Here is a 25,820-nt window from a genome sequence, read left to right as displayed (position 1 = left end):
GGAGGAGTGCACGCCCACTGCACCCGCCCGCCGGGGGTCGGGGCTCAATCACGCGGCCACACCTAAGTGCCCAGAAGCCTGGGAAGCAGCTCAGTCCCTCAGGATCCCCTAGAAGACCCAGTGGGTGCTGCCTGGCTCGCCACACGTCCTACACTTTTCCCTCCTCTGTGTGACGTCACCTCCCCGTCCCTGTTCACCTCTGGGTCCGTGTGTCTACCTGGGGCACCCGTGTGCCGCCCTACGGAGCAGACAAGCCTTGCCTCTTACCAAACCTCCCAGAGGCAGTTTGCAAACCCGTTGCCCCTTGCTTTAGAAAAGCCCGGCTGTCAGGAACGTTTTCAAGTCAAGCGGGCGTGCACGCTCACTTCCGGGCCTCACGTGGCCAATGGCAGAGAGGCACGAGCCAGTCTGAGAATGTCCCTCCCACCCATCCACCTGCCCGTCCATCCGTCCCTTCGCTCAAGTGATGGTCAGTGAGCCCGCCGTGTTCAGAGCCCCGTGCAAACTGCTGTGCAGAACGAAGAAAGGGCGTAAGGCACGCGCTCTGCCCTTGAGAAGTTTATAATCCAGTCGGGAAAGGAAGATCTGAGCACACACAGAGCGAGCAAAGACGCCAGGCCCGGGCACGTAGAGACGAGGAGGAAGCCCCCGGGAGCAAAGGCAACGAGGCCTGCTTTGCCGTCCTCCAGGTCCCTCCTCCCCCCGTGGGTGCACGGCCCGGCGGCCTCCCCGTCCTGTCCCTTCTCCAGCCCTGCACGAGCGGTGTCACCCACTTTCCCTTCCGTGTCCCTGCTCATCCTCCTTGGTCTATTTCCCCCACTCTGTTGTCCATGCCCCTGTCTACATTCTCCCCCGTATAAAGCAGACCGTGAGTCTGTGGCAGCCTCAGGGCCTTTGCACGTTCAGTGCCCTCTGCCAGGACCCTCAGGCTCTTCTCAGAGATAGCCTCTTGCCACCACTCAAAAGCCAGCTGAGGGAACTTCCTTGACTCTCCTCGCCCCCCACCCCCATCTAAAGCAGGCCTGATTATTCTCTATCCCATCACCCCATTTTATTTGTATAGTGTAATAACTCTCTGAAATTCTCTTATTTAATTATTTTCTCCCCCCTCCCAGATTGGAAACTCCTTAAGAATGGGGCCTAGTTTGACTTCTCCATGGCTGTATCCCCAACGCCAGGCATATAGTAGGTGTTCAATTAATAACTGTGGATTGAAGGGATGACAGAGAGCCCTTCTCCTTCTCTCTTGGCGTCTCAGCACTGCAGGGCCTCGCCTCCCCCAAACCATGCCCCCTGCCGGAGTCTGGTGCCCAGTCTGTGCCCTTCCCGAAGCCTCCAGGGCATCACGCCAGGGGCTGGAGTCTTTCCTTCGCTCCCACTCGACACCCCTCGTCTTTACTTTCTGCTGAAAACCACACAGTCAGAATACCCGCCCAGACTCGTGTCCTCCTTGCGGGATGAACAGAAATGTATCTGTCTGTCCCACTCTCTGGTGTGCTCACCCTGGGGCGCTTGCGAGGGCCCCGTGGGCCCCCGTTGCTGTGATCCCTCCCTCGCTCTCTCCGAGGCACCCAGAAAGAGCTCCCGCTTTGGCGGGGGCTGGGGAGGGGCCTGTTCACTCCCCTGCACGCCTCACGGTCACTCTGGTCTCTCCTTGGCTCTGACCAAGCTAGACTTGGTCTTAGGTTATTTTTACTGTGCACAGAGGCCCCGTCTGCCTCTTTATTCGGATGGAGCTCAAAATGACCGTTGAGTCACTGAGTGTAACTCGAAAAGCCACAGCATTTTTGGAGGATGCCTTGTCTTTCACTGTAACAACTCTGTTACCCCCCGAGCCTCCTAAATCAAGAAGTGATACTTTGGTGTTAAGGATTCGGGTAGACTTACCAATTGACGTGGCATCACGGTTCCTAGCCAAAGAAAATAATCCGGAATCAGTTTGGGTGGTGTCGCACATTCGGACGACCCCAGGTTTTATCTTGTGCAGATTTGCCGAGCAAGGGGCATGAAGAAGGGTGGCGTCCACAGTTTTTAGTCTGCTGCATCAGGTCCTCAAGAGGCTTGCGCTGACGTGCAGCTTAAGAGCAAGAGAACCCTAACCCCCTGAATGTTTGAAAAGTTGTAATGGAAACGGTATGGAGGGGTGAATGTGTCAAAGGGGGCTTACCGAGGGTGACTCATAGATTCACCTGCTGCCCCCATCACCCACCGCTCACCATCACAGGGCTCTGCAAACTCTTCCTGTAAAAGGCCAGCAGATGGAAAATAGTTCAGGCTGTGCAGGCCACGTAATCTCCGTTGCGGGAGGAAAGCGTCATCATCGTAGGATCTGGGGTTGTCGCCCAGTGCAACGCCCTTCGCAGGACGGATCAGCCGGGGTTCGTGGAGGTGAACGCTCGTCAGAGAACAGGAGAGCCCTGTGGCCTCGAAAGATCTCCCCACAGGTTCCTGATAAATTGCAAAGGGAAAGATAACTTCACAATGAAGTAACGTGGCGGACAGCACCTCAATCAGGTGACGAGGTGTTAGCGGGCTCAGTCATGGGACAAGCTGACGTGACGTTCCTCCCGCTGTAGATGCCTCAACATCGACCCTGTAAGATTCTTGCCAAAATGTTTATCCTAAGTCTATCACGAGGAAGCAATCAGACAAATGCAGATCGCGGGACCTTGTACACAATTACTGGCCTGAATTCTTTAAAACTATCGCTGTCTGCAGAGGCAGAGGAAAGCATGGGACTATTCAAGATAAAAGGAAGCATAAGAGAAACGATGATTTGAGGTGTGAGGTGACCCATGCCCTTGTCTGAAAATGACAATCAAAGATCGTGAAGAATCTGTGGTTTCACCTTCCAGCTAAGAAGTCAGCCTGCTGCAGGGGTGGCTGGGTGGCTCAGTCGCTGAAGCGTCCAACTTCGGCTCAGGTCATAATCGCACGGCTCCCGGGTTCAAGCCCAGTGTCAGGCTCTGTGCTGACAGTTCAGAGCCTGCTTCCGATTCTATGCATCCCTCTCTCTCTGCTCCTACCCCCCCACGAAAAAATAAACACTAAAAAAAAAAAAAAAAAAAAAGCCTGCTGCAGATGCCTGAATCTGGCAGGAGACACGGGACTCCTGGATCAGAGACTAAAAAGTTGTTCTTACTCACAGCCATCTTCTTGTGCCGTTTCTCAAGCCCCAGTTCTGACGGGGCCACTCAAAGAAGGCCGAGCGACACCTGCACACACAGTGCCTTACATCACAGCAGAGGAAGCCTGACTTGAAGGAACCCAAATGTTTTATAACGGGCATAATAAGCCTGCCTGCTCTTTTCACCAGAGAGAGACACTTTTTTTCTTACGCTGGCCCGTGAGCAGCACCTACCCTTTGCTGTGGAGGGAGACACTGTCTCCACCTTCTGAGGCCGTTCTCTGTACAAACATCCTCGAAATGAGAGTCCAGACAGAGGGCAGACAGGGCCTCTCCCCAAAAGATGTGCAGAAACACAAGAGCCCCATGCGGAATTATGTCCCCATGGCCCTGGACTGACAAAGGAAGCAGCTTTCAGGGGCATTACTGAAATCATTTGGGGGATTTTGCTATAAAACAGAGGTCCTATATGATCTTTTCACCAATGTTAGATTCCCTTGGTGGGGTGAGACCACTGCGTTTGTGTAAGCGATCATCTTTGCCCTCATAGATGCCGCTTATGGATCGGGGGATCAAGGGTCACAATGTCTGCGGCTAACTTTTATTTTATTTATTTATTTTTTAAATTTTTTTCAACGTTTATTTATTTTTGAGACAGAGAGAGACAGAGCATGAACAGGGGAGGGGCAGAGAGAGAGGGAGACACAGAATCGGAAACAGGCTCCAGGCTCTGAGCTGTCAGCACAGAGCCCGACGCGGGGCTCGAACTCACGGACCGCGAGATCGTGACCTGAGCCGAAGTCAGACGCTTAAGCAACTGAGCCACCCAGGCGCCCCTGCCGCTAACTTTTAAATGGTTCAGAGAAACAGATGACAGCATAGGTATCTCGCACACACATGTGCACATACGAGAGAGACAGAGGGAGACTGAACGAGGAGAGACGGAGGTGAGCGGGCTTTGGGTCGTCAGTATTTTATTCATTCAACTTTATAAAACCCAAAGTGGGGGACCTGGCTTCCCCGGGGACATGCAACTAGCCTGGGGCGGCCCTCTCCTGACTTTCAGGTCTGTGTTTTCACTATACCCTGTCACCGATGTTATCCCTGCCCCGCCTTAATTAAGTGCTCTGAGGACATAAATAGGTCTCTTGTTTACTCAACTGGGGAGAAACTGGCAAGAATAGGCCTTTTCAGCTACAAGCTCCTGAAACCCCGAAGGTGTGAGCTGGCGAGTCAGCAGCCGCGGAAGCCTTTTCGGCCGTGGACTCCTCTGCACGCGGCTGTGAAGCGATGCCATCAACCCCCTTCTGGAACAAGAACAGGGAAGAGCCGCGGGAACTGCAAGCCGGGAAGTTGGCCGCAGACCCCGAAAGCAGAGTTTTCATGATTTCGCTCAAAGCCCGGGGAATCCCGAGTCTGGGTCCAGACACGCACCGTTAGATGTCGGCAGAAGAACACGTTCCCGCCTCCAAAGGCACCTTGGATCCGTTCGGTCCCCACTTGCCTCCCTCCGGGGATGGGCAGGCCGTCAGGGCAGGCCTGGTCTTCGGACTGGACGCCGGGCTGTGGGCACAGGCCTGCGGGCGGCGAGGCCAGAAGCGGGCTCTGACCCCCAGACAGGCAGCTGCCCGACAAAGACAGAGCCGCGGGCTCAGAGAGGACGTGTGCTAAAAATGAAGGTGTGAGTCATTATTGGAGCTATGTCCCGGCAGGGACGTGTGTGGCTCCCGCAGGGCACCGGGCGAGGGTGCTGCGGAAAAAGTCCCCGGGGCGAGACTGGCCACGGGGGAACGTCTGACTCTCCGTTCGGGCCGGGTGGGGACGGGCACCCGCTGGCCGGGCCCCAGAGCCGGGCTCCCAGCCCGAGCCCGGTACGTCCAGAAGCAGACTCCGGTTAGATTTAATCCCGGCATCTTCAATCCTAATTCAGTCCCGGTATTTGAACCCCGCTTTATAGATGCGGACACGTCGGCCCAGAGAGGGCCTCGCAAATTGTCCAAATCACACAGCTGCGAAGTGTTAAAGACCGGGCCCTGCGGTGTGAGTGTAAGTGAGACCGTCGCCCTCTCCGAGCCTCCCCACCTTCTCATCTCTGAACGTGATGCAACTCCGTGTACTCTGCTGGTCTTTCCAGATGGCGGGAGCGACACGAGCCTGATGAGACTAACCAGCCACACCTCCCCACGGCTGTGCGGGGGGTGAGGACCCTCCTGGGTGTGAGCGGGAAGAGCTCTGTGAACAATCGCTGTGTCCCACGAGTCAGATCTTTGTTTCCAACCCAACCTGGGCCTTTGGGGGTCTTTGGCACGATCCCCGAGATGGGCTTGTTTGCTTTGGAACCATCTCTGCGGGTGACAGGCACGCCTCATCGTCAGGCATTAGGACCTCCGTCCTCCTGCCTCACCTATTTCACGATGCGTCCGGACCCGCTGACAGCCTTCCCTGCCCCCCACCCCCGCCCCACCCCGGCCGCCCATCCTAGCAGCCTCCGGTCTGGCTTTCTATTTAGTAGCTGTGTGACCTCTGACAGGCCACTTAACCTCTCTGAGCCTCTATGGCTTGATCTGCTTTATTTTAAAATAGAAGGCATCCACATCCCTCTTGGGGGGCAGGGTAGTTTGCGGGGTGCGAGGGCAAGACAGTACGTGCGTGGGGGCCTTTGTAAGCCGTCCGTGGCCGCACGGCCCCGCTTTTACGAGTGTTCTCCAATGCCGCTTGGAACAACTGGCTAGCGGCTCTCAGTGAAAAAGCCTTTATTTCTCGTGCCCTCCCCTTCCTCCTCTGGCATTTCTCGGAGCATTGAGCTCGCCTCTCACAGAGCGGCCTGGGAAAGTCCCCTTGATGCTAGGGTGCTGGGCGAGCCCCCGGAGCTTGGGGTCACCCTACCATGCGCTGTTCCCAGCAGGTGACTTCGCGAGTCCCGGGATGAATGTGTCCCTTTCCAGAGGCGTGCAGTATTGGGGCCTGCCTTTTCTCTAGCATGGGACAAACACTTTAGGACCCCTTGTAAGGGACCCCAATACGTCTTTTCTATGAACTAGGTACGTTTTTCTATTAAACATCCAATGGCTCTCTCCTCTCCTGTCTTTGATCTAACTTTGAAAGCAATTTGAATCAGATCATTCCTAAAACCTGCTTCAGAACCTCCTCGGATCCCCCCATCTCCTGGCAGATGAAGTCCCAATCCCTTAGCACCACATCCGGGGCTCTGCAAACCCCGCCTCCTGCCCGCGCCTCCGCCCGCAGCACCTGGCCCAGAGCAAGCACTTAGATCTCGAAAGACCTCCCCCTCTTGTTCTTCTGGCTTCACAAGCCCCCTCTCCTCTCAAGACCCCGGCCAAGAGAGCCACCCACCCTTGAGCCCTTGAGCCCTTGAGCCCTTGGCTCAAGCTAACTTATGGAAATTTTGGCCTTTCCTCCCCTCTTTGACATTTGCAGACCATCTGGCACCGTGAGAAACAGCAGCTCTTACAGTACAGGCTTTCAGCCCATGGGCAGCCCCAGCCTGCGGCAGGGGATCCGATTAGGTCAGAGGTCAAGGTCACTGGGGTCATTTGTTTGGGCCACTAATTGGGCCTTTCACATTTGCAGTGTGGGCAAGTTTTTCCCGCCCCTGGATGTATACGCTTCTCCAACATTATTCCACACAGGGGAGTCCATTCCAGGGGAAGTTGTGTGTGGGTGCAGGGAAACTTCCGGAACCTGGGTGGGCGTAGTCATAAAGGTACTCCTGATAAGTGTGAATGGCGCAAAGGGGGCCAGGATCGGGGTGAGGTGAGCGTGGCCCTCGCTAAGGCCACAACATTTAAGGAAATGTCCCAAATGTGGAAATCAGGGCAAATACGATTTTACGTTTGAAGGTCAAAACTGACACACAAAAAATTCTGTGTCACGCCTCACCCTGATTCCCCACCAGGCTGCCTGAGTGTCACTATTCACTTCTCCGTAGTCAGAAGTAATCAGTTGTTCGTCAAAGACTTTTCTCTGGGGCAGCCAGGCCATGGCCGCGGGTGAAGCAAGCCCTCTCCTGTGGGCTTGAGTGGGTGGGCATTTGGGGACAAGGTGAATCTTCACCTGTGCATGTTCTGGAGAGCACAGCCCCCCCGCCCGTCTTTCGCCCCCTGTGAGATGACATCCCCACACCTGGTCAAGTGGCCCAGGGAAGAAAGATCTGAAGCAGGTGGAGTCAGTTGTGTTTTTTTTCTCCAGAATGTTCCAGATGTCCAAACCTCTGGTTGATTCTGTTTGAGCAGCAGACATTCCCATGTGCTTCCTGGTTGATGTGAAAATGCATCGTAAATTCACCTGAACACAGGGCCCTCTGTGTCCCCAGCACTCTCAGGAAGCTACCCAGCCCTTCTGGAATGCACCTTACCCCAACGGCGGCACCAAGGTCCTTGCTGTCTCCCGCACCTGTAGGTAAATTCTGCCTCCAGCTCACTGCTTGGTGGTTGACATCTCATCTTAAAATGTCACCTCAGAGGGGCGCCTGGGCGGCTCCGTCGGTTAAGCGTCTGACTCTGGCTCAGGTCATGACCTCACTGTTTGTGGGTTCGAGCCCCGCATCGGCCTCTCTGATGTCAGCGTGGAACCTGCTTCAAGATCCTCTGTCCTCCCCTCTCTCTGCCCCTTCCCTGCTCATGCTCTCTCTCTTTCTCTCAAAGATGAATAAATAAATAAACTTAAGAAAAAAAAGGCACCCCAGAGCCACCTTCCCTAACATCAGAGCCATAAACGGTCCCTCTGATTCTCCTTGTCTGCAGGGTCTCGTCGGTCTCCCCCATTAAACTCGCCCTTTCGCCTCCCGGTGTGCTCACCAACCCCTCCCCAAACAGGGTGCCCCACGGCCAGGCCGTCTTACCCAAGGCTGAGGGCACGGCGGGGGCCTTGATCAGTCTTGACCCGAGGAACGTGCTTTAAGGGTGGTGACGAGCAGACCCTGGCACCCGGAGCCGGCCCATGGGTCCACACGTTCACACCTTCCCTCTCGCCTCTGCTCCCCTCCGCCTTCCCCCCCTTCCCCACAGGCCTGCCCTTTGCAAACCCATGTGTGGGACCCTGGGCTCTCTGCTCTCAGCACAGAAGGCCGGGTCCCCGGGAGCGGTGTGGGGGTGTCTGTGTGAATGTGAGTGTCTGGGAGCTGGGAGGAGCTGTTGAGGGTCCCCTGAAGACAAGGGAACCAGGCCCTTCTCCCCGGGGAGGAAGGGGGGGATGGGAGACCCCTGTCAGGGAGCCAGAATGTGCTTGGGCCCACTGTGGAAAGGGACAGATGCAGACGGGGTTCCAGGAAGGGTTTCTAGTCTCCCCCCACCGACAGCCCCCCGCCCCGTGTCCACCCAAGGCTTCCACCGCCAAAGGCCGAGGTGGCCTCGGGCAACCGGGTAACCCGATAACCGCCACACGGGTCCCCAGGGGTAGACCACAAACGAAGGGTGGGCACTCCCTTTGGGAAGGGAGGCGCTGAAGAGCGGGTCTGGAAGGCTCGTCCGCCTCGGTTGTACCTTACAGACCTTCTCAAATCTAAAGGTTTTGTACTCTGACCTCGGCGACCCGGAGAAGGCCCCCAGGGGCCACATCAAACGTGACTACCGCCAGCCCTTGGGATGACTCGGGGGCCGCCCCCCCCCCCCCCCAGCCGCTGGGGTGTGCAGGGAGGGGGGCACACGGAAACCGTGCAGGTCCCGGGCCGGCGGCGGCGGTGGTGGCGGGCGGGGTGGGCCGGGGGAAGGGAGGGGAGGGGAGGGGAGGAGGAGGCGCCTAGAAAAGGAGGCGCGGGCCGGGAAGGTGCGGAGCGGGCCGGCGGCGGAGCGCGGAGGCGAGGCCGGGCGGCGGGGGCGCAGGAGGCGGCGCACCGAGCGGCCGGGGCGCGGGGAGCCGGGCCTGACGCGCCGCCCGCGCGGCTCTGCCCGTAGGTTCCCGGGCGCGCGGCCCTCGGCCCGCCGCCCGGCCCGGGCCCCCGGAGCGCGGTGGAGCGGCGCCCCGAGGAGCCGGGGGCCCGCGCCCCGCGCCCCCCAGACATGGTCGGCCACCTGCATCTGCAGGGCATGGAGGAGAGCCTCAAGGAGAGGAGCCGGGAGGGCTTGCTGGACAGCCCCGACTCCGGGCTGCCCCCCAGCCCCAGCCCCAGCCCGCCCTTCTACTCCCTGGCGCCCGGCGTCCCGGACGCCCGCGCGGGGGGCGCCGGCGCGCCCTCGGAGCCCCCGGGACCCGGCGAGGCCGGAGCGGTAAGCACGCGCCTTGGCGCCGAACCCGGAACCCGCGCAGGGGCCCCCGCCGCACCCCCGGCCCCGGGGCCCAGAAGGGGGCCCCGGGGTCGGCCGGTGCCGCGCCCCCGCCCCCCCCCACCCCAACCCCTGCGGGACCGGGGCGCGAGGCGGAGGTGGTGCAGCCCGACCCCGGGGCCTGGAATTCTCTCCCGGGCGCTGGATCCCCCCTACGGAGTGGTTGGCCTTGCCGCCGGCCGAGGAAGGGCAGGGGAGGGACGAGCCCGGAGTCCCCAAAGAAGCTGGCTCTGGGCGGGGTGGGCTGGAGCCCCAGGCCGAAGCCTGTTGGAGACCTCCGTTCCCCGGGTCCCTTCTGCTCCTGACCCCGTCCCCTGCCGACTGTTCCAGCGCTGCGGGCCCGAGAGCTTTTTTCTTTTTCTTTTCTCTTTTTTTTAAACCCACCCCAGACGGTAACCCTTCCTTCTCTGGATGTTGAGGGATGTTGACGTGGAGCTGAGGCGTGCCCCGGGGTGGGGGTGGGGGGAGAGGCCGGAACCCCAGGTCAGGAGACCCAAGAGTCTTAGTGGATCCTGGCGGCCGGACTGAGACAGGGTGGCCGGGGCGGCCCGGAGTGAAGGGGGTGGGATCCGGCACCTTCCGGGCCCGGAGGAGGGACAAGATGAAATTGGGAGGTCGCTAACAATGTCGGTGGCCCTTCCCCGTTCCCGCCCGCTCGCCGCGCGTCTTAAGGTCTTTTCTGCCAAGTGTGCATGCTGGCGTGGCTCCAGCCCCACTCCACTTTTCTGGGGCCCCCGCGATGCTCGCCTGGTGCAGGGCACGGATCACCTCCCCCCCCCCCAGCCCCCAGCTGAAAATACTCCCAGCAGCAGAAAGGAACGAGCTCCTTGCCTCCAGCCTCATGGCACGAATTTCGCTGGTGCCTCCCTTGCTCCTTAGTCCCGTGGGTCCCAAACTTGGCGGGGCGTGGGCCTCCCTCGGAGATCTTTAAACAATACCCGCGCCCACCTCCCGCCTCCCACCTCCAGGCGTTCTCGTGTGATTGGGGTAGGCTCTGACCTGAGCGTCAGGACTTTGAAAACTTCCCCGGATGATTCCGATGTGCTGCGGAGTTTGGGATCCGCCGCCCGAGACCAAAATCACACGGTGAATTTGAACTTTGGGCTGGGGCGGGAGGCGCGGGAGGGGCATGGAGGACTTCTGGGGGTTGACAGAGGTGACCGACCCGACCCGGGCTGTTTGCCGTAGAGTGTATCCATCCCGCTGTCTGAAGGGGAAGCTTTCTTGCAAGGGGGTCTCCGACTTGGGACAGCTGGTTGGAGGCGTTGCACCCTGAGGAGTAAAATCCCTGCGGTGTCTTACATGACAGGGCTCGGAAAGGGACAGGGAACCAGTCTTCCCCTTTCTTCTTTGGACGACCTGGAATCCTCCTTAAAGAGGGCTTTCTGGAAGCTTTCTCTGCCAGCCAGGCCGGCCAGCATGCCTGCTTTACTTGTCTTGGCTCTTCTGGTTCATTTTATGTGTTTTCTCCCCCCCCCCCCCTTCCTTGCTAACCAGACCCCAGGTATGGAACCGTGCTGTCCCTGATCTTTTAATTTGGCTCGAAGGCAAACCTGGGGCCATGTCTGGACAGGTAATGATTATCTGACGTTTAGGTAGCTCTTGCCACAGGCCAGAAACTCTCCTAACCCCTCGACTTCCTGTGGCTCACTTGCTTTCCACGATACTCCAGTGAACTGTGCGCCCTTGTTAGCCCCATTTTCCAGAGGGACGAGCTGAAGCCACTTCCCCAAGGCCACCCAGTGGGTAAGTGGCCTTGCTGGGATGGAGCCCCAGGGAGTTTGGATGCGGAGGCTCTACACTCAAACCCTACATTATGCTGCTCTTCACTAGGTAGCTAATTAACTACCTGTGTGGGTGTGTTACCTTTATTATTTTCACTAAAAAACGTAATGCTTGAGGACCGATGGGGTTTTGAGGTGCTGCTTTTAATAAAAAGGCAGTGGGAGCCCCGGGCAGCCTCTTGTCAGCCCCGGGGCCTGCAGCCGGGGCCCCGCCCACCTCACCCACAGGGCACCCCGGCTCCCAGTCAGGGCCAGCTCCCGCGAGCGTTGCTAATCTGGTGTTTAACAGCACCCTGCACGCTGATGAGGCACCGAGGACGCTTTCCAGGAGCGGACGTAGGCAGGATCTCGGCCGCCGATCTCTGGGGAGGAGGACAGAAGCCCGCCCTGCCTCTCGGAGCTGACGGTTTCAAATGCGCAAAGGGGGGCAGGCGGCCAGCAGGGCCCGGTTTCCTCTGGTGGCCCCTCAGTGTCATGTGCCAGGCCACATGGGTCTGGGTTTCAGCCTCTTCTGCACAGGGTGATTCTGACCCCCAGTGCCCGGTGCTGCTTCCCCAACGCTGGTGGCCCATGTCCCAGCGGGAGGTGGGGGAGGGGCGGGAGGCGCGTGCTGGCCCCAGTCCCCCGCCCCCCCCCCCCCCGGTCCCTGAGGTCCTCAGCACCTCGTCGCCCCGCTTCTTCTGCCGGACTCACGTGTTAAGTCGGCTCACGCTTCATTTCATCGGGAGGCCCCGTTCCCCACCCTTCACTTTGTTTTAAGAGGCTGGACTCGCCGTCTGGACAACGGCCCATTCATGCTGGGTGTCCGGCTGGCTGGGAGACCGTCCTCACCCAAGACATCAGAGGCACTGGGGCCAGGCTGGGTGGGAACGCACCTCCCCACCAAACTCCCCCCCCCCCCCCCCGGTACTTCCTGAGCACCTACTGTATGCTGTGTGCCGTTCTGGAGACCTGGGCGACATAGCACCGAACAGGACGTTCGAGGCCCCTGCCCTCCTGGAACTGGCGTTCTCGTGGGTGAGACAGAGTCACCAACTTACATGTGGCTTGATACGTGTTGTTCGGCAAAAGGCTGGGTAACGGTGGTCAGGAAAGTGATGGTGAACAGAAACCAGAAAAAAAAATGAGGGCGTGGACTCTGTGGTCACGGGGCTGAAGTGTGTGCCAGTCCGGGAGGATGGCACGCGCAAAGGTCCTGAGGTGGGAACAAGATAGGAGCATTCAAGGAGCAGCGAGGAGGCTGGCAGAGGCCAGAGCAGGGACTTGGGAGCCAAGCTGCTGTCAGAAAGTTAACATTCCGTCTGGTCTTTTAAAAACGCGCTTGTGATTTTTTATTTGTATCTTTCAAAAGGCATCCCGGGCCCCCACAAGCCCTCAAATTAGAAACCCAAATCAGACTTGACTGCCTAGATCCTATTCCCTGAGGAATAGGATCCGTGCGGGGCTTGCCCCCACGCGGGTGCCCTGCTCCCCTGCAGGACACGGGGACGGCCAGGGCTGCCTGTGGGCCGGAGGGCTCGCCCGTCAGCTGCTCTCATCCGGCAGATGATTGAGCCAGGCCAGGCGAGGGACCCCGCGTGAGCAAGACACAGGCCGTCCGTCCATGCTTCCCTCGAACTCCCGGCGCCTGGGCCTCCAGCCCGAGGTGGGGCAGACACCCCATGTCCTCTGTCCCTCCTCCCTGGCCTGCCCGGCTGAGCTGTGGGGATCGAGGGGCACTGGGGAGCGGGACAAGCTGTCTGTGGGGGTGAGGGGGGCTGTGCATCAGACGCCGTCTCCCCCCATCCCGTGAACACGGGGGGGTTCAGGGAACCAGCCCTGAAAAGCCCATGCCCTCAGGGAGGCCACAGACAGCATCTGGGGTCTCGGGCCTTGCTCTGTGGGTGCCCATTTGAGAGAACAGCCACCACTGGGGTGAGTGAGATGTGGACAGGTCTCGAGTCTGTGGCGCATGAGGGACCCGGCCCGTCGTGTTGTGGTGACAGGAGGTGACAGGTCGGGGCTGTTTCCTACTCGGATAGGGTTCTCCTGCCCTGGGCTCCTTCACGCATGGCTCCTGGCGCCCCATCCCATCTCCCAACTCTGCTTCTACGTCGATTGCACTTCTGAGTGGCACGCCTGAGGATTTCCCTAAGGATGAGGTTCTGGTTCCCTGGACCAGACTCTGAAGGGAGCCCTGGGGGCCAGATGTAGGCAGAACCAGAGGTTGGGAGCGAGGTTCTGCGCCCCACCCGGGAAGCTTCCCGGGACTGCCCAGCCCTTGGAGAACACCCATGGTCACAGCCGCCTCAGGATGGTGGCTGGCACCCCTCCCTCCGTGCCTCCAGGAGTCCTGGCTCTTCTCATTTCTGTTTCTGGACCGTGATGGTGAAACCAAGGATAACGGAGGGAGGTAGGGATTTAGGGGGTTTGTGCCCGGGGTTGGGAAGGATGGAAGGGTGGAAAGACAGATGGACAGATGAATGAATGCTTGCACAGATGGCTGGCTGGCTGGATGGACGGACGGACGGACGGACGGACGGATGGTTGGATGGATGGATGGATGGATGGATGGATGGATGGACGGATGGATGGACGGATGGACAGATAAATGGATGGATGGACGGATTGTTGGATGGTTGGATGGATGGATGGACAGATGGACGGATAAATGGATGGATGGATGGTTGGATGGACGGACGGATAAATGGATGGATGGTTGGATGGATGGACAGATGGACGGATAAATGGATGGATGGATGGTTGGACGGATGGATGGACAGATGGACAAATGGATGGATTAACAAGTCTACAGATGGATGGATGGATGGACAGGTGAACTGAGACAGAGGTCAGTCCCCGCAGCCCCCCTTGCGGGCTCATGGGTGTGTCCCCGACTAGTGACGGTGTGAACAAACCCAGGTGGAAGAGGGCCAGGTGTGTGAGGCCAAGGTGGGAGGAGTCCATCTGCGGAAAGGGAAGTTGGGAGGAGGGAGGGGAGGAAGAGCCAGAAACACTGGGGCCTCTGTTCAGCCCCTGTCTGCTTAACCCGGGATGAATCGGCTCTGGCAAGGTCCCTGGCAGCCCCTTGTCTCAGCCTCAGCGGCAGGCCCACCTATGTGAGAGGCTCTCTCTAGCTTTCGTCTGAAAAGGAGACAAAGCAGCCCACACCCCCCCCCCCCAGGCGCTCTGGAGGGGAGGGGGGCCAGCAGGGAGCACCTTCTGGGGAGAAATGGCTTTCACTGGCCGGCAGAACCTTCGGGTGCTTGTGCTGGCTTCCTGGGCCCGTGTGGCCAAGTCATAGCCCGGGGCTCAAAACGACAGCCATTCCCTCTCGCAGTTTCGGAGCCAGAGGTCCGAAGGCAGGTGTCAGCTGGGCCACACTCCCTCCAAAGGCTCCGGGGGCGGGCCGCTCTCATGCGTCTGTCCTAGCTTTCGGCGGTGGCCGGCTCGTCTCCACGTGGCTGTCCGCCCTATGTGTGCGTCCCGTGGTTTTCCTCGTACGAGGACACCCGTCACTGGATTTAGGACCCGGCCTTGTCCAGGAGGAGGAGCTCATCTTAACTGGATCGTATTTGCAAAGACCCCATTTTCCAAATAGGCCACATACCAACCTGCCACCCACCCTCCTGCTGGCTCGGGTCTGGCCGGCTGTCCCAGTGCAGGCTGGGCCTTGAGCCCTGCCTCCAGCCTGCTGTTTGTGTTTCCTTAGTCTTGCTGCTTTGGGTATCAGACCCCGGGCCTGTGGGGGTCTGCGCTGGGCCCATGACGCTTCCTGACTCTCCAGGGAGTGCTCTGCTCCGTTCGGGGTCTCCTGGGCTTCCCCAGCCAGGCCCGTCCAGCTCCTCTCTTGTGCCATGGGGCAGAAGGGCAGTGAGCCCGAGGAACCCCCTCCTCAACTGTCCTGGGGTTTGCCACGTTGCCCGAGGCCTTTCCTAAGGAGCGTGAGAACCCCTGAATGTCTCCTCCTTGGATCACTGTCCTCATGGGTGAAGGTTCAAGGGCAGCAAATCCCAAACGCACACCGAAGACGATCAGGTTTATTTCGAATAGCAACGAAAGCCGTCACAGGCCGTTGAGGTCAGTGACCCAGAGACCGGGCCGTTTTAGCTGTTGCAAATGTTCCATGTGGCTTTGGTGAGGACACCTCTCCCCCGTGTCACCGGCGGAGGAGGGGGGTATCCCTGGTGGTCCCTCTCTCTCCAGGAGCAGCGGGGGGGGGGGGGGTGGGGGGGGACCTGGACCCCTCCTGCTGTCACACGTGCTCCACTGGTGGGGCTTGTAGCTCCCTGATGGAACCAAAAGCTCGTGGCCGCCGGGCGTCACCCGGGGCCGGGCACCAACACTGCTGAGCTGTCCCTGCGTGTCCCTGGCAGCCGGGCCGGGACCCCCGGTCGGGCTGGGCTGTCGCCGCATGGCACCGAGCTCTCACAACCCAGCAGTTATCTTTCTTGGCGGTGCCGTGGGCTGTGGCTGTAGGGCAGCCAGGAGGGGCGTGCCCCAAAGCCCCCGGGTGCGTCCGTACCTGGGCCAGCGAGCGTTTGCCCTCGCCCCGGCCGCTCCCGGGGAGGGCACGTGAGTCACAGGCTGAGGCAGGTGGGGCCTCCGGCTCCTGCTCCCTCTGAGGCCCGCCCGGGTCCCCCAACCCGCCACCTGCCCGGGAGACCAGAGGGCCAGCCTGCTCCCCAGGCTACAGCGGGGGCCTCCCAGCTGGGGGCTGGACCAGCTGTGCCCAGCCATCCATCCACCGGGGTGCAGGGGGCAGCATCCAGGGGGTCTGGGCTGGTCCTGTCTCATCCGCCTGCCTCCCAGAGCCGCAAAGGGACCTGAATCCCGCCAGGTCCCTGGCCAGCCCTGTGGTGTAGGCCTCGCAGATGGCACAGCCTCATTTTATAGGTGGACAGACCGAGGCACAGACAGCATCCGGCTGAGGGGCTCCCAGTGGGTTCTCTTTAGGGTAGAACAAGAATCCAGGCCTCCGGGGGGAAAGATCTGGGGGCGCGGGTGAGGGCGGTGGGCTGCCTGGGGGCTTCCTTTGCTCCAGGTAGGCCCATGGCTGGTCGAGCAGGCGCAGCAGCCGCGGGCCCACCCCTCCCCCAGCCTCTCCCCGTCCCCCACTCCCAGTGACTCTCAGCAGAATGTGACCCGGTCTCTGAGGAGCCTTCTGGGGCCAGCGGCGTGCTTCCTGGGCCGTGAGACTTGCTTTCCTTGCTCCAGGCTGGCCGGATTCCGCGGGGCTGGCTGGCATTGCCATTTTGCTGTTCACATAACCCCGCATCCAGAAAGACTCAGCTTTGAGCTTCCGGACAGGCCGGTGGCGGCCGGGGAGGCCGAGTGCTGCGGGCTGCCGCTGTCTTCCCTTTGTGTCTGTCCCTGGAGCCCCGCGGGGCTGTCCTGGGGCCTCGGTGGTGACTTTTGGAGCCGTCTGGCCACCCAGGCCCGCTGGATGCCAGCCCGTGTCTGGGTTCTCACTGGCTTCTCCGATCTCTTGTGCAGCACGTCCAGTTTGGGTCGGTTTTAGATGTTTTTCCACTGGGGCCCTTTGGAAAACCGTGCCCAGAGCTCCAGCCTCCCCGCCCGGCCTGTCTCCTCTCCCGGCAGCCAGTCGGGGAGCGAGATCCGGCCGGCATGGGGCTGCTCTCGCGGGGCGCTCGGGGAGGTACCAGAAGGTCCGGCAGGTTTCTTTATCCTGGGTCGACCCCAGGGGGATCGAACTGGTCCGCTCCGAGAGCGCGTCGAAGGCCCTGCCTCGCCGAGCTATCTTCCCCGCTCCCCAGCTTGGGAGTGAGTCTTTCCCACCCCCACTCGTAGGGGAGGGGTGGGGAGAGCAGCGTGGGGTGATGAAAACCAGCCTCAGGCTTCCTCACTCTGTTTCCAGTCCTTCCACTGATCTGGATAGAAGAAACCCCTCCAGAAACCTTAGCGCCCGTGTTCCCATCCCCTCACACGCCTGCCTCATCTTCTGTTTTCTTCTGTGGCCGCGTGTCATCCGCTCTTGAACAAGAGGCACCCTGAGAGGCGCTGTGCCGCATCCAACCCACACCGGGTCTGGTACCCGGTAGGCGTTCGGCCCACTGTAGGTGCTCAGCAGACAGCGGGTGCTCAGCAGACACGCGTACACCTTTGTGAAAACGCCAGTCTGTAGATAATGCCTTTGGGGAGAGAGCATTCTTTTTAAAAGCATCAAGTCACGGAGTTTCAGAGCTGGGTCAGTTGGCTCAACCAGATGTGCCAGGGAGGATGCCAGAAGTAACTCATATCTAACTCATATCTTCTCACTGCCCCCCCCCCCCACTTTAAATTCAGTCTGGAAGGTAGAAGCAACGTCGTCTCAGAGCTCACAAGGGTGTGGCTTGTGCCCGTCTCCAGGGAGGACTCCCCACCCCGAACCTTCATGTGCGGGAGGACTCCTGATACAGCCAGTTTTTAAACGGCGCTTACTCGGTGCCAGGCACTGAGTCCGTGCTTGGACTCAGGCCTCACTGCGACCTGTCACCCACTTCAGGCACCAGGAGGCCGCTGGCCAGAGAGGGGGGTTGTCTGCCCCGAGTCACAAGGGGTATCGGCTTCCCATTGCTGCGGTGACAGACGGCCGCGTGGTGGCTTATAGCAACTGAAATGTATTCCTTCACGGTTCCAAAAAGTCAGACGTCTACAGTGGGTCTTACGGGCTAAAATCGAGGACTGGTTCCGTTCCTTTCTGGAAGGGCCCAGGGGAGAATTGCCCCTTGTCTTTTTCACCTTCCAGAGGCTGCCTGAATCCCTTGGCTGGCGGCCCCTTCCCCCCATCCTGAGGCAACAGTGCAGCATTTGCAATCTGACTCTGGCCCCCTGCCTCTCTTGGGTGAGGACACCCCCCCTGCCATCACAGCGGGCCGCCAGGTAGCCCAGGGGCCCCTCCCCATCTCAGGCCCCCTGACCTTAGCACATCACAGTCCTCGGGTAAATTAGGGCATGCACATCTCTGGGGCGTTACTCCACCCGCCGTGCCCAGGAAGGGGCAGACGTTGGCCCTTTGTGGGCCGCTCACTCTGTAAATGCCAGCGAGGCATGGGGCACTCTGGAACACTGTGGTGGGCCGGGGAGGGGCTTTGAGTACCCTGTCCACAGGCAGATACCGCACAGGCTTGGACCTGGCCTTGGGGCTAACAAGTCAGCGGGGCTTCTTGGCACGTGTGAGTTCTCAATTCTCAACGGCACAGGAGCTGGGGGGTGCCCAGCCCTGGGTTAGACAGCCCCTCGGGTCCCAAACCTTACAGAGCCCCCGGCCTGGGGGTGACAGACACGCAAAGGGGTCACGGCAACGGAGGCAGCAGATGGGAGCCCCAGGGACCCCGGAGAGGGTGTGGGGAGGAAGGGAGGTGATGCCTGGGTTGAGCCGCACGGGACTAAGTGAGAAGGAACCAGAAAGACATTCCCAGTGCAGGAAGCAGCACGAACCGAGGCACAGAGGCAGCGGGAGTGTGGCCGAGGGATACGCGGGTGGAGGCCGGTGCAGGAAGTGCCCTGATCCTGTGTGCGAAGGGCAAAGCCTGCTCTGAGCATTGTCACAGGGCAGGTCCTGGGGCCCCGGTGCCGGTCCCACGGGTGAGAGATAGAGCCCGGGAGCAGGAGTGAGATCGTGGACCGTGGAGCCAGACCCCAGGGTTCAGACCCTCGTTCTGCCTCTTCCTGGCTGTATGGCCTCGAGCAAGTTCGTCACTCTGGGCCTCTGTTTCAGCATCTATAAAATGGTCCAACGTAGCTCTCCTGTGGATGAGCGAACGCACGGAGAGCGCCCAGAGCTCGGAAAGCATCGGCCGGCCGCTGTGACTTATCCTCATCCAGGCGAGGGCCGGGAGGACCGGGGGGGGGGCGGGGGGGGGGGACGGGAACAGGAAATCTCAAGCCGGTCCCGTCTTGTCCCCCGTAGGGGCAGGGGCTGGCCTGCGGGCTGAGCCCTCACTCCTGTGTACGAGGTCCCTCCAAACAGTAGGTAAACGAATACCCTTTAGAACGGTATGGTCCAAGAGAGCGTCCTGCCGTAGGGAGAATGTTCTAGATCTGCAACGGACCACGACCGCCTGTGCCTGTGAGCACTCGTAGTGCAGCCAGGGCGACCGAGGAACGGGATTTGGTCACCCCATGCAGCTAAGCGGTCACCCCCGCGGGCAGGGCAGCCCAAGAGCAGCGTCCCCAGAGCGTGGCGGTTTTAGGAGGGGCACTGAAAAGCTCCCTCCGAGTGGGTCAGGTGTAGGCACGCGATTTACACGTGACCCCAGGCTTCGAGGACAGACCCGCCTCGGGCGGGGCTCCGGCAGGCGTTGGAGCGAAAAGGAAGGCGAGTCAGTTCTGAAGACTGAGCCCGTTCAGAGTGCAGGTGGAAAGGGGACACGGCAGGGGCCGGGGACTGGGCAGTGATGGACGGGCACCCGGGGGACTCGGCTCCCCCCGTCCCCCTCCCCGGTGGGTCCCAGCAGGCGGAGCGGGGAAGGAGGTGTGCTGGTGTCGGGCACCGTGCGGGGCTGGGTCCCAGGACACGCGACCCGTGGGGCCAGGGTTCAACTCCGCTTCGTCCTTGAGATCCCATGTCAGGGGTCACTTCTGCGGGGAAGCCCTCCTCCATCTCCTGATGGTCAACACCCCCTCTTCCCGGGGCCCTCGGAGCCCCAGTGACTGCAGCCCTCACCACAGTTGGGATGTTAGCCTGCTTGGGGGATTGTCTGCAGACTAGAGGAGGATCCAGGCGGCGAGCCCCATAGGAGCAAGGACACTGAATCCTCTGTTCACTGTGGCAGCACAGTGCAGACCCCAGGACAGCACATAGGCACTCAGTACGTGAGCTGAAGGAAAGACCCACAGCCGTGTCCCCCGCCCGAGCTCACCGAGTGCTCGGCGTGGGCCCGTGGAGTTAGAGCAGACGCGGGCCGGGGGGTGGCCTGGCGTGGGGACGACGGCTACACGGCCTGGGATACTTACACCGGGTAATGCTGTGTAACAAACATCCCCGAATGTGCAGTGGTACCCAGACGGCAGAGGTTTCCTTCTGGCCGTCCCTCCGTGTTCATCGCGGGCTGACCGTGATGTCGAGACCCCGGTGGTCTGCCTTTCAGAGGAACTGGGGGGTCTCAGGCGACACGGCCTCCATCTCGAGCCTTCCGCCAGAAGGCAAGGTTGGCCGCAGAGGCCCTCACGCTGGCGTGACATCCCGGGCCCGGAGGTGACACGTGTCACAGGCACCTGTGTGCGCCCCTCCCCCACAGGGGGCTGGGAAGCGTGGCTGCCCGCACACAGGGGGACGGCAGAGGGCTGCAGCTCGCTCACGGCCGGGCTGGTGTTTGAGCCTCGCTGGCCATGCTGGGAAGTAAACGAGGGAGGAGAGAGGGCTGAGTGCTGGCGTGCGGACATGTGCAGACCCCGGCTCCAGGCACCCCCCCCTGCAGCCGGGGTCCCAACGTCTCTGACCTAAGGAATGGGGTGAAGTATGGCTTGAGGTTGTGGCCGAGCCCCGAGGGGACCGCCGTGAGCTACCTTAGAAGGTCCTAGGGGGAGCGGCTCCTGGTCCTTTATGAGTCAGGTTTCAGCCACTTCCTGAGGACGTTCCCACCTGCGTGTCCCTCCCAGCAGATGTATCACAGCCCCCGGGAGCAGGGGGCGGGTGCTGCCCTCAGCCTCGGGCTGCGCTAGGCAGGGTCAGGAGCGAGGACCACCCGGTTTCAGCGTCTCATGAGCTCCCAGCTACGGCGTCACCAGAGGGCGGCCTGCGGGGCCCTGAGCTCAGACCCCTCCCGTGTGGTGTGAGCTGGGGGTTGCAGAAAGAGACCCTTCCCACATCCCTACGTGTGGGTGTCTGGGAACCGGGGGGGGGGGGGCAGGCCAGGCCAGTGGGTGGGGAGCTGTGGGCCGTGGCAGGGACCCCACAGGGCAGGCTTCTGGACCGACCCAGGGCTGGGGCGGCCCCCTTGTGCCCAGTGGGGGGCTGAGGCCACAGTCCCAAAGGGCTGCGTAACCCCGTGTCCATGGCTCTCCCCGCAGCCCCCGGCCCTGCCCCCGAGTTCCCCAGCGCTCGAGATGAGGCCCCGGATGCTGCCTGTGTCCTTCGGGGAGAGCATTGAGGTGCACCCGGAGCCCACGCACGAGATCCGGTGAGTGGGGCTGCTGAGCGGGGTGGGGGCACGGCAGGTGCTGTCTAGGGTGCGGGGACCGGCCTGTGGGGCCAGCAGGCTCCCCCCAACTCTGAGCGCTGCTCGCTGAGGAGGCAAGACCATGTACGTGGCCACAGATGAACTGATTCTAAGAGACTGTGACCCGAGGGTCCCTTCTCTGTCCCCTGTGCTCCAGGTCTGCATCCGGCCACATCCCCACCACCCTTCTCCCCAAGTCTGGCTGATTTTATTTTAATCCAACCTTCCAAAATATTTGCACCGTGGCCAACACTCACACGCCCAACGTGCCTCCCTCCCTCCCTCCTCCCGTCCTGCCAGATTTCTCTGGTATCTGTGACTGAACCACGCAGGCAACGTGGGACCCCCTTTTCAGCACAGGCTGCCCCAGGGGTCACGTGAATGCGGGCTTCCTCTGTGTTCCTGGGACCGTAGCTCTCCTTTGTCTACTCAGGAGTCCTTGCACTGCACGTGGCTTAGGGGTGTCCCACATGCAGGACATCTGGGTTAGGTGACCCCGCCGGGAGCTTTCCTCCACGGATTTGCCCTCCTAAGAGGGCTTCTGAGGCTCAGCGTTCCAGAAGGTGGAGTCCAGGGGCCATGGGTCTCGCCCGCATAGCCACAGGGCTCTCAGACGGATTTGTCCACATCACCCTGGCCCAGCCAGGGAGACCCTGCCTCCTGCCCCTCCAGCTCTGGATGTGGTCGCAGGAGACAGATGGCTCTACTCTAGTTTGTTCTCCCCTCGTTATTTAAATGCCAACTGAGATTTTCAGCCGCCCCCTCGAGGGTGGATGAGGGCTGCCTTGTTCCCTTCTGGAACTGATCATCTGTGGGGGTGCGGTGGGGGACAGGGGGCTTATCATCTGTGGGGGTGCAGTGGGGGATGGGGAGTTTATCTGTGGGGGTGTGGTGGGGGTGGGGGGCTTATCTGTGGGGGTGCGGTGAGGATCGAGGGGAGCCGATCACCTGTAGGGGTGGGGTGGGGGACGAGGCTAAAATCCCCACCCTTGGGCGACTTTTGCTTCCAGTTTGGTTCTGGGAGTTCTGGAAGCAGGGGCTGTGGGCCACTGACAGGGGCTGCTGGTCACTCGTAGGGAGGGGGGTCGCTCATCTAGGGGATGCTGGGGCTGCTTTGGGGGAAACTTATTTTGATGTCATTTCCAACCTTCAGAAAAGTTGCAGAGAGGGGACAAGGAGCCCCCGTGTGCTCTGTTAAACGGATTCACTGGTTTGCATTTTGGCCCGTTTGCTCGGACATCTGCAAACTCTCCCCGTGCCCTTCCTAAGAACAGGGACATCCTCTCACATAGTGACAGAAGGCCGTCAAGCTCAGCACGGTCGAGGGCAGAACCCCACCGCCCTCCTCCTCCCTGAACAGTCACGTTTCATCCATTGTCCCCAAATGTCCTCTTAGGGCATACTTTTAGCCCAACTCGGCATCCAATCGGGATCACCTGTTGCACTGAGCGGTCCCACCTCTTTCCAGCCCTTTCTCCAAGCTGGCAAGCCCCCTCTGCCCTTCTTTGGCCTGTGGCCTCGACATCTGGGAAGAGCCCGGTGGTGTTGGAGGGTCCGGTTCACGGAGCTCCCGGCCCTGGACCGCGCGGGGGCGGGGGGGCCGGGGGAGGGGGGGGGCCCGGGGTGATGGGCCCGCCCCCGTCCCGGGCTCACCCTGCCTTTCCCGCCCGCCCCAGCTGCAACTCCGAGGTCAAGTACGCCTCCGAGAGGCACTTCCGGGACAATGTCTTCTACGCGCCCGTGCCCACGGTCACGGCCTACAGCGAGACCATCGTGGCGGCGCCCAACTGCACGTGGCGCAACTACCGCAGCCAGCTGACCCTGGAGCCGCGGCCCCGCGCCCTGCACTTCCGCAGCACCACCATCATCTTCCCCAAGCGCGCCAGGAACACTTTCCGGACCACCCTGCACTGCAGCCTGGGCCGGCCCAGCCGCCGGTTCACGTCCAGCGTGCAGCTCCAGCTCCTCCTGGGGCCCGCGGCGCTCTGACGGGGCGGGGCCGCCCACCCCCGACCCCGCAGCGACCTTGGGCTGGGGGGGCCCCAAGGACGGACCGCGTGGCTCAGCCTGGAGCCGGGCACGAGGGAGGTGGGGTGGACTCGGTGAACACTTCTGTTCCGTGGGCACGACAGCGGGGGACGCGGCATGGGCGTGGCTCCCCGAAGCGCTCCGGGCCGGGGCGGGGGGAGGGGCTTGCGGTAAGTTGGGTGCCCCCCCCCCCCCCCCCCCGCCTCCCGGGGGTCCCCGAGAGAGGAAGGCGTGCGACCGCGGCGGGCCCTTAGGGCGGAGACCAGCCTCGATCGGAGGGACTGGCGCCGCCCCCCGAGACCCCGGCCACCCCGTCTGACCGGGGCTGGTGGCCTGGCTCCCAGGCCACGTGCCGTCCAGACACCTGGCTTCCTGGGAAGAGGGGTCTCCAGAGCGGGCCTTCCGCTGGGCGCGCAGCTCGGCTAGAGGCCCGGGCCGAGCGCCCTCTGGTGGCGGCTGAGCCAGGAGGGCGGGCAAACGCCCGCCGTGAGGCCAGGGCCAGCGCTGGTAGAGACCTTGCCGGAGCTGTTGGCCGTGTGCCGGGGCAGAGGCTTTCGGGCACGGCCCGCCTGAATTGAGGCCTTGGCGCTCCGCGTCGGGAGCCTCGCCCCCAGGGCGTCCCTGCTAACCTCTGTCCGCGCAACCTCTCCAGGATCAGGACTCTCGCGCCAGAGCCTTCCCGCCAGGCGCCAAGGGGAGGCATCGAAGCTCTCGGAACGTCCGCCGTCACCTGCGTGGGGCTCCGGGCCCAGCTGCTTAAAGAGATGCCGTGGCGGTGGCTGCCCTGGGTCAGGCCGCCCGGTTCCACACGCGGTGATTCCACACGCGCTGTCCCCAGTGCTGCTGGGCCCCCGTCGCACGTGCTGCCAGGGCAGGCGGGGAGCCAGGGGCCACGGTCTGGTGCTGCCCCGGACGGGTCCCCCAGAAACTCCCCAGTGTGGCCTCGGAGGGGCCCTCTGGCCTGAATGGACCCAGTGGGTAAGGGGACTCCCCTCCCACTCCCCCACGACGGGGGCAGAAAGGCTCTCCCGCATGGTGGGGGTGGGGGTGAGAGAACAACCCGTAGCCTACGTCCAAGAGAGGAAGTGCCTGATCTATTTTTGTATATCTACACCCGGTGCATGTTCTCTCCAGAGAGTCCGATTAACAAAAATAACTTAAGAACTTGATTGATTATCTTAATAAAATGTGCAGACCCAGAGAGGCTCCCTGTTCTGTGTTCCCGAGCCCCTCGGATCCCATGGGGTGGGGCAGGTTTTCACAGGCCCCCGTGCTCTGTGGCCGCCCCCCTTTTCCCACCCGGCCGTGGCTTCCCCTTTGCTTCTCCTCTGCTCACGGGGAGCAGGGCGGTATACTCAGAAGGCACAGACCCCTGTGCCCAGCGTGCACTGGCTTCCCCCAAGGGCCGGTGCCAGGCCCCACCCTGGGACTTGGGTCTGGGGGCGGTTCTGGGGTGGGAGGCCTTGGGACTCTGCATTTGTTGGTGCCCAAGTGCTTTGTGTTCTGCGTCCCAGCCCCCTGCGCTGATGCCCCCGGAGAAGGGCCCCAGCCGCCTCTGCAAAGAAGCTGGTCCCAACCCACGTTAGCACTTGTTTCCGTCTTGTCCATACCTCTGGAGGGGCCTCCGGGGCCCCGACTGTCCGTGCAGTTAGGGAGACACACGGCGGCCAAAGGACAGTGGCCTCTGGGAATCAGAACGTCAGACTGGAATGTGCCCCAGAGGGGCGCACAGCCTCAGAGAGCCCAGCCGGTTTCGGGTCGGGCTTCCGCGTGGACGCGCACGCTGGGGGCTGCTTTGTGCCTAACGAATTCAGATGTACAAGCTGGACTGCGATCCCGGCGCTGATCTGCCTCGCCACCTGAGGGGAAGATGGGGTGGGTTGCCTGACACGAGCAGCTGGGGGGGGCCCACGAATCCAGTGACCTTGGAGGTGCCCCTGGGGTGCCCTTCAAGATAGAACTTTCGACGCACGCGATTAGCTGACGGCCTCCGGCTGCAGCTTTCCAGCCGCGGGCAGGACCCTCTAGCAGGCGTCTTTGCCCTCGGGGGACTGAGACTGTCTCTCCTTTTCTCTTTCACGTTGTCGTCACCTGTCTCGGCGTGTCGCGGAAGACAGGTAAGACGCGCGCCTGGGAGACGAGGGCGAGCCCACACCTTGCACTCAAGTGTCTCCGAACGTCGTTTGGACCACGTGGATAGCTTTGCCTTTCCCTAATGACACCGGGAATCCCAGACTGCTCCTTGTATACAGGGCCTCAGTGAGGCCCAACCTGGGAGGAGGAGAAAGCGGGGAGCAAGGCAGCTGCCCGTAAGGCCCCCGAGGGCTCCCCGGCTTTCCTGGGAACCCAGAGGGCCTGGAGGTCAGGGGGAAAGTGTTACCAGCGTTGTCTAGATCCCTGGGATTTCCACCTCCAAAATAGAGACTGCAAAGGCCCTTCCACACCCCCGCCCCGCCCC

The 25,820-nt window shown here is 61.4% G+C and overlaps 1 protein-coding gene across 1 annotated transcript; it reads left to right on the top strand.

Moving 5' to 3' along the window:
• Positions 1 to 8,899: 8,899 nt before the first annotated feature.
• On the top strand, positions 8,900 to 24,561 carry RFLNA (refilin A). Its single transcript, XM_086681486.1, has 3 exons — positions 8,900 to 9,351; positions 21,186 to 21,295; positions 23,011 to 24,561. Exons 1-3 carry the CDS (start codon positions 9,145 to 9,147, stop codon positions 23,321 to 23,323), a joined length of 630 nt encoding a protein of 209 aa, XP_086537612.1. The 5' UTR covers positions 8,900 to 9,144; the 3' UTR covers positions 23,324 to 24,561.
• The last annotated feature ends 1,259 nt before the right edge of the window (positions 24,562 to 25,820 follow it).

This window comes from Puma concolor, chromosome D3, assembly GCF_028749965.1.
Source record: "Puma concolor isolate L17-30 chromosome D3, mPumCon1.1.hap2, whole genome shotgun sequence".
In the NCBI taxonomy this organism is placed as follows: domain Eukaryota; kingdom Metazoa; phylum Chordata; class Mammalia; order Carnivora; family Felidae; genus Puma; species Puma concolor.
The sequence above is the reverse complement of the archived record's forward strand: the minus strand, read 5'-3'. Positions and strand labels throughout refer to the sequence as shown.

What these genes read in the sequence shown, in the direction of transcription:
- RFLNA (XM_086681486.1), top strand. Translation starts at nt 9,145, where the DNA reads ATGGTCGGCCACCTGCATCTGCAGGGCATGGAGGAGAGCCTCAAGGAG. An exon ending in GACCCGGCGAGGCCGGAGCG is followed by an intron (nt 9,352 to 21,185) that starts GTAAGCACGCGC and finishes CTCTCCCCGCAG; the next exon opens with CCCCCGGCCCTGCCCCCGAG. An exon ending in GAGCCCACGCACGAGATCCG is followed by an intron (nt 21,296 to 23,010) that starts GTGAGTGGGGCT and finishes CGCCCGCCCCAG; the next exon opens with CTGCAACTCCGAGGTCAAGT.